The 8,316-nt window shown below is 35.3% G+C and overlaps 1 protein-coding gene across 5 annotated transcripts in view; it reads right to left on the bottom strand.

The window, feature by feature from the left end:
* Positions 1-5,412: 5,412 nt before the first annotated feature.
* Dh44 (corticotropin-releasing diuretic hormone 44) overlaps positions 5,413-8,316 on the bottom strand; it is a 50,733-nt gene continuing 47,829 nt past the window's right edge. For 4 of the 5 annotated variants that reach the window (XM_022837016.2, XM_022837019.2, XM_022837017.2 and 1 more), the window contains one exon: positions 5,413-8,098. In XM_022837016.2, the coding sequence (XP_022692751.1) occupies positions 8,063-8,098 (36 nt within the window). In that variant the 3' untranslated portion in view covers positions 5,413-8,062. The remainder of the gene's footprint in view (positions 8,099-8,316) is intronic. The other variant, XR_002681735.2, reaches the window with a different exon arrangement.

Here is an 8,316-nt window from a genome sequence, read left to right as displayed (position 1 = left end):
CAACACAATGAGGACGTCGAACACAATGACACAAACACGTAACTCAGCTGATCAAAACACTTCCAAGGACCGTAATAGCAGCGTAAAACAGCTGAAAGGCGTCTATGATGACGGCACACCTGAAGATGCGCCTCTAAGTAAACAAGCAAGGAAGATGCAGACAGTTAACAGAAAAAAATGTATTTTGAGACTATGGTATCGCCCTTCACATATAATTGAAAATCCATCTGCATTAAATGGATTCATCATTGCACGTGAATGTGGGTGACATGCGTGCGTGCGACAAGCTCATCGAAGTCAGATTTTATACATATCTTTGAATCAAAATTTAAATATGCTAAACTAGCAGGTATTCATCAATGGGTTCTATCCATGTTAATGAATGTGGAACAACACGTAACAGTGATTAAGTATCAGTATTGATTCAGAAGAGAAAACGATCAGAACATTGTTTGGATTTACGTAGCATCTGCATTTCCTTATTCTCCGCAGTGCTAATCTGTTGTCTAATTCCTGTGGACTGTGTCACACCCATATGTTAATTTTCAACTATTAAAGGGCTTACGCTGTTGCATGTGGAATGATGAGCACCACTGAAATGTCCAGCCAATGTTTATATTTTGTTTAGACTTGCGATGGGCAAAGGACGTCCACAAAACTACTACAACAAGTGACTTTTTTAGAGAACAGCACACGATTATCGAAGGTTAGCTCAGGCTTCAATGAATTAATTTTAAAATACTGTGCTTGTTAAAAAACAGTTTCAAAAAGCTCTGTAAGCATTGCAACGAACTTTCTCGTAAGTACTTTCCATCATAATTCAACATTGATAAAGCAAATTTCTTGCGTTTCAGGTCCGCACATCAATTAGAGATTAAAGAAAGAGTAAACAAGATAAAAAAACTGATACCATAAGTCTCATGCGAAGCCAATAGAGAAACTTCTGCTTAATTAAAATAAATATATTAATAAAAAGGATATAGCAGACGGGTTTAGGCCAGTTTTTAAATAACTCTAAATCTGAAGGTATCAGGCACAAGAAACTTATAGACTTTCTGCTCCGTGGATCGTCTTATGTATATATTCGATTTTCTGATCCGGAAGTTGTATTGAAGGTGCTTTTGATGAAGTTTCCTTAAGTGTAAAAAACCTTATCGTTTTTGTATGAAATGTTCTTTTGTTTGAGTCGCCAAGGAAAGTTTCCGGAAGATTTTAAAGTACGCCGGGTAATGTCCCTAAATAAAGATAAGTGTAATCATTCTAACCCAAGAACTTATCAATCCACAGTTTTCACAACATTCACAATAAAACTTTTCAAAAGGAATAAAGGAATTTAGCCTTCTTGCGGACACACTATACAAATTCCATAAATCCTGGTAAACTAAGGTATTTATCAGTAACATAACGGAGTTCTTTCGTCAAAGAAGCCCAGGGTTGTAATAAAAGCGTTTTTCTCGACGTGTGCAAAGTTTTTGATACGTTGCAATGTAGTATACTGTTGATAATACTTTCTTACCTTGGAGCCGACAACAGTTCTCATTTATCCAATAGAACTATGCAACAAGTAGGAAACGTCCTTTTTGATAAATCTACGCTGCATGCAGGCGTTTCTCAAGGTCTTGTGCCAAGCTTTTACTCATTACTTTGTACCCTCTTCTCTCTGTATGATCTAATTTACCGAATACTGAATCCCCCTATTGCACGGCAGTTAATAAATAGTCCAAAGGGAGCTAGCAAAGCATTTTCTTCAGTTCATCTAACATTAAATAAATTTAAAGTCAGACTAGTTGTTTGCCAGTTAACTCACATAAATGCTGCCATTGAGAACAGCGAACTTGTTTTGGAATCTACCGTTAGTTCTCTCATTATCGACACTTAGTTTGGGTCTTCCACTAAAAAAAAATTAAATCGACATAGTTTGTTGCTCAATATATGCGTAAAGCAAGAGTGGCGGTTTCATGCCTGACCGTCTTCCTAATGCTTGTGTTTCTTTATCTGGCTTTAAGGGTGCCTTTTTGATAATACTGTATTGTAACCATTACAGAAAATCATTAAAAAGCTCTAAATCGTTAAAAATAATGTTGTTAAAGCTACGTTCGGCTATCATTGATCAAGCTCAGTTTTGAAGCCTCCGTCCTGGCATAAAATTCTCAGCATACATAGTCTATTAAATTTCCAGTAGTCACGAGCGTTTTCAAACGTTCGTTTGGGAAGCTGCCGCTTTATATTATAATTGATTAGGCTTCCAACCGTACACGCGATAGAAACCCTACAGATAAAACATGAATAGACGTATAACTGTCTATGCTCAACACGGCCTAAAATAAGCAGCTACAATGGCATGGCACAATCTTCCATTACCCTAGAAATCTAGCAGAATTTGAAACTAAGGTCAAGGACCATTATTTAAAACTGATTATTTAACTAAGTCTGTAAACCAAAGATACTTAGGAAGGGAAGATTACAACAAATAGAGCGTTTATTTTTAAATAAAAATGTCACAAGCCCATATATGTTGAGTAACCTGAAAATAGGTTACGTTTTTTTGGGAAGAGCGAGAAACGGAAATGGCGGAGCCTAAATAGAGCTGAAGCTATAGACAAATACAGACAATGTGCTTCTCAGGAACGCTAGAAAAGGGAGGTTAGTGTTATCAGGCTATAGGCTTCTAATCGGTTTGTAGCCACTGTGGTTGAGATCTGCGATACATTGTTATGGCTACACCATTGTCTGTGTTATAATTGGTTTGTTTAAACTCTTTAAGTCGGTAATTTCTTTTTGAGCAAAAAACTTACCTAGTGTCATCGTAGCGTTGCAAAGAGCTATCGCACATTCCGGCATCAACCTATGCGATTAAACCAATATGAAATGGGCTCAGTGAGTATAAATTGGTGGGAAAACGCATGGGCTTCTAAAGGCTTTAAGTACGACTAAGGGAAGTTATGACCTGGCGCAATCAGTTACATCAAAACAAGTCAACGTGGATTTACGGTTAGATATTACGAGAAATTATATTTATTGTTAGAAAAAGAGCAGCTCCATCTTATCTCATCTCTAAATTTCTTACTTCTTTCTTTCCTTTGTTACCTCTGATCCTGCGATAAGTTCTTCGTCATGTAGTTTCATGTTACAAGCCTTTTTATTAAAACATTTACAAGTTTATTTGATTTTTTGCGAACCTATGATTGTCCTGAAATTGCTATAGGTACGGTTTGAATGTTTTAAATCCATATATTTAAAAAATAAAAAAAATATTGTAAAACCTAAAACAAAACACACAATCTGGCATCACTGTACTATACTTCCATATGAATCGGATGCATTTATTATTATAAAAGAAGCTCAGTGCTTCTTTTATTATGAATTGTGGCCTGCGCCATGCCCACTAATAAGGATGTTTGAAGACACCAAGAATATGCTCTAGTACCGTAAGGCTGTTTCAGAAAAGTCCTGAGTCTTGAGCTATGAATCTTTTAAAAGCTTTTAGGTAGTAACAGCTAAAATGCAAGCCATACGTCGGATGTGCACGCTTGTCTATATATTACTTTTCCATTGCAAATCTTTAGAGAAAAGCTGAGTATCTACTTTGATTTTATTGCGCCGTGCAGAAGATTAGAGCTTTTTCTTTCAGTTGTAAGGAAAAACACATAAACCCAGGGCTTACGAATGCTCAACAGAAGGGTACCAAATGTAAAGGTTATAACTACTTGGCCATAGAGAAATGACATTCAAGTTTGGATTTCGACGATAATTACGAAGACGGTTTAGGAGAGGTTTTTCTTTAAGGACAGCGAACTGAGTGAAGAGGCCCTTCACTCTCTTCTAAACGTGTTATGTAAACCGACCGGAATAAAATAGTTTTGATAAAATAACACATAACGAAACAAAAACGTGGTGCAAAGCTGAGTTGAAAAATTTGTTTTGTAGTTTGTTAATATATTCAACACCATGTCCCGTAATGGCTGTGTTGTCTGTGGCGTAATGAAGACCAATCCTCTAAGGAAGCAAATGAAGAAACTGCTTTCTTCATTACTTCGTGCTATTAAAGACTCTACGGTCGAGAGAATGGTTCTTGTATAAAGGATTGAAAAGAATGCGCAGCAGTATCTAAGAACTTTTGTCAAAATCACGTTTATCGTTTTGGAGCTAAATATATCTATTTGACCAACAAAGCGCGTTCAAAAAGGGTACAGGAAGTATATGACAATGTACAACAAGATCACAACTCTTCAGGATCATAATGGTTCGAATTTGAGTGTTAAGTGATTTAAAACAAGAAAAGATAGCCCGAAAGTACGTTTGTTAATGGATTGTTTCAAAGGATACCTACCTTAACGAAGGCATCCGTAATGAATCACAGAATCAATTTATTGTGCAAATAATTAAGGAAGGTAACGAAAAGCCAAATGAGTAGTAAGCAATACAGGGTGTCGTACACAAATTAGGACGAACTTTAATAAGCTGTTTCTTCTAGTGAACACGTTATTTTCCGTACCAAAAGAAAAGCAATCCTTTTTAGAAAAAAAACTAACAACGTCTTCAAAACGAAAAATAATGCGTCATTTTCATAGTTTCAGTAAAGATTATTAAGTTTCTTTCAACATAATTAAAAATTTATTTTTTATTGGAAATCGGCTTTGTATGTTATTGTGGAGTTTCTAAAAAATATGAGTAAAATTTTCATGTTGATATAGAGTACACATTTAAAAGGATAAAAATATTATCAAAATGGTTCAAAAAAACTATCTTGGATGCAGAAAGTAACGGCCATTTTGGCGAGAAAAGTATCAATTAGCAATTAAATCATCCATATTAGCTTTAATGATCAACTATTTTGAGACCTTTTAAATCCTTTTGCGCCTTTCAAATTTGGTTGTATTAAGCCCTAGTACTTTTGAAAATTTTGGCCAGCTATAAATCCGAAATGTAATTCTACTGGGATTTTTCGTATGTAGCGTATTTGAGTGATAACCCCAGTTTAAGGTGTTTACACTTAACAATATCGCGTGACAGATGATTTTAAAAAGTTATTTACGTATTGAGAAAACATTCATCAAATGACTAGTGAGTGGCCTATGTCTCGAATTGGTTATCTTGAACAAGCGTGATCGCTAGGAATGGCACTTTAGGCACATCGTTGGTATATTTGTTTCGTTTACTTACAATCTTAGATTTAACTGTTCTGGAAACTCTGGCTCCAATAAGCATAATCATATTCATTGTTCAAACGTAACGTAAAACAGCGTGAACTTTATGTGTTTCCCGATGCTTACAGCTTTTGTATTTCTCATTCAGAATTCTACAGTTACGCCGAAATAAATCGGGTCTGCAATGTCATTGCCCTAAATGTGCAGAATTCGTTCAACAACTTTGAAAAAAAATGCGTGAGAACATGAGGAACAACACGATACCGAGACATAAATATTTTTATTTGGCCCTGAACAGTATAAAACATCAATTGTAGTTAACACAATTGGACTTTGATGAATTATCTATTGGTTTATCACATTATTATTAGTTAAATTGTACTAATCATGTACACGAAATAGTTTTAACGGCAACATATAGATAGTATTTGGATTTAATCTATTGTTTCGATACACTGAAAGTAAAGGTGCCAGTATTTTCGCTGCAAGCACTTGTATTTGGTCTACGTTTTTTGTGTTTTGAATAACCATAATTGTTATTTTAGTAATGCGTCATTTAATATATCACCTATTTCCTAACTTCCCATTGACTCACCTAGTTTGAAATCCGTTATGTCTCTAAATTTCTCACTTTCGTGTGTTACTGCTTGTGTGCTTCAAATTAGTTTACCCGTAATTTGGTAATCGAGTGGTTATTTTTATATGTCTCTTATTTATTGCAAGCTTAAGTGCTATATGCTTGCGCTTACTTGTGTATGGCGGTTATAATTGCTCCTTTAGTTATGTTTTACTAATTCAAAAATGATATGTTCTAATCTAATCCAAATTATTTGCAAAAATAATAATTATACTGTTTGCAAATAGCCGCTCGATATATTATATCTTTATAATTCTTTAAGAGGGTGTGGAGATTACAACCTTATGTATTGTCTTTATGCGTCTGCCAAAAACGATAATGTATAAGAAAAAACAAAGATCTATCTATCATTGTACCTTTTTTCTAATTCTTTGTACGGGATAATATGCATTGTAATCACTCAGAAAAACCTTACGAGGATTTCTTTTAAAGTCATATGGATATAGGTGTCCATGAACGGTCAGTTTGTTTCATTTTTGACAGTGTTTCAACATATATGATTCATTTACTTGTTCGTCTTACATGACGAGTCGTATCAACTGAATCGAGTGTTCCATCCCAAAAACGGTTATTACTCATTAATCTTGTCCCTTTACTTTTAACGAGAGAAATTTTACATGGAACACACTCGACACATCAGCAGCACGCCTCGTGTGCCTTTTATTACTCTATCGACAGGCGTGGTAAGTCATAAGCGAATCGGAGACGATAGCAAGACTGTTATGATTATTATCAATTGTATTGACAACACTAGCTTCATTTTGGTTGTTCACAATTTTACTAGCTTCAAGTTTACAAAAACAGGCAAAAACAAAGTACTTTTTTTTTCAAGTAAACCGCCGAACGTACCGTAATTCACATATAAAAGGGCAACGCCAGCCGTTTGTATACATAATATGCAGAACATTGTCATTTCGCACAATCTGATATATGGATTAACTTTGTCAACCTTTCTTGTCCCTTGATCTTCAATGTGGCATACTAGTGATGATAACGCTATTTTTAATTACAGAAAACACCTGATAATGATATCTCTTACTTGATTCTGTTCAAATTATACTATATTTGTTATTACTATTTTTTAAGAGCTTCGTTATACTACAACAACTGATAAACAACTGACAAAGATATTTCCATAATGACTCACGTTTGACACATAATATCAATACAGCTAGAAAAGTAGGAAGCCACTCGTGGATAAACAGTAGGCCAATCTTAGAAATACCGACGGAAATGTAAATGGATAGCTTGTCGAATGTTAGCAATTTTTTTACCACAACTCGATTTCAATTTTAGCGCCTCGTTGGCCTAAGCGTAGTTTGTTCTCAACTAGACGACATTTCCTAATGCCCTTCTCTCATTTGCAGTTCTTACATAATAGCATGTTTATATTGCATATGTTATCGTTAGCGTGGTCACGACCATTGGATGGATATGCAACATTGGCCTTTGTCAATAATGAAGATCTTTTTAGATTGCTTTATGTTGCGGTATTTTTAGTGCTTTCCACTATGTTGGTTCAAGATCTCTGCGTATATCATTCCTGAGAAGTTTTGTGGCTTAATCTCATTGAAGGATATTGCACTTTTTCATCCTTAACACGCCTCTGCTGTCCAAGTGTCTACGGGTATAGGGCTTTACTATGAGTGTCTTGCAGCACATTAAAACGGTATTGTTTTCCCATTAGGTGTCCATCTCTAGATACTTCCTTGTTGTTATAGTGCTGCATCTGTGTTTTTGCTTTCTGCAACAAGTATTATTCTTATATAAATAAATTATAAAATTATATCATAACTATTGTTGCTGGTTCACTCATAGTCATACAATGATTTAAAGCTATGGTAATACTATACGACCAATCTCGGTACTTCTACTCGGCTGTCCATTAGCAAAAAACAACTTTATCAGTGTCTGTTTTCGCAGTACAGAGAAAATTGCCTTAGGTTTTTATCAGGTGGTATACTGTGTAACATATTTCGAGATCATCGTCTTGTCATTTCGTATAATATTAAACTAGACTCATTAAGTAAGTAGAAGCTGTAAAAGCTTTTATGGCAGGTTTTGCTGTGCATGGAGTTAGCTTTGAAGGTAAGATGCTAATTTCCTTTAGAAATAATAATGAGTTGGGGGTAGGGTGTGTATCTTCCAAGGACAACAATTAGAAGTGTACTAGAAGAGATCCCACAGGCCGAAGAAAGTTAGATATTACTAACGTAAGTTACAACTAAGGCTGCTTCATGAGGTAGAAGCGGCTGATGGATCGAACGATGAAGTCAAATCACACCTCAGTTGAGCCCAGACTATCCAGCCACTCCTGAAATACGGAAAGGAGGCTCACTTAGAAGTCAGAAAAGCATTTCGTCATGTATTCGTAACATTGCTCTCTTTATCAACATTTTCTTCCTTCATCATTTAGAAAACTTGCGTAAGCGTATTTGTAGCACCTTTTCGAAGCGCCCGCATATGATAAAAGTGAAGGGCTCAGGCAGCATGTACCATTACTGATAAACATATACACACTTATATAATATA

The sequence above is a fragment of the Varroa jacobsoni genome, unplaced genomic scaffold, assembly GCF_002532875.2.
Source record: "Varroa jacobsoni isolate VJ856 unplaced genomic scaffold, vjacob_1.0 scaffold_684, whole genome shotgun sequence".
NCBI classification, from domain to species: domain Eukaryota; kingdom Metazoa; phylum Arthropoda; class Arachnida; order Mesostigmata; family Varroidae; genus Varroa; species Varroa jacobsoni.
Note: the sequence above shows the minus strand (reverse complement) of the source record. Positions and strands in the feature narration are given on the sequence as shown.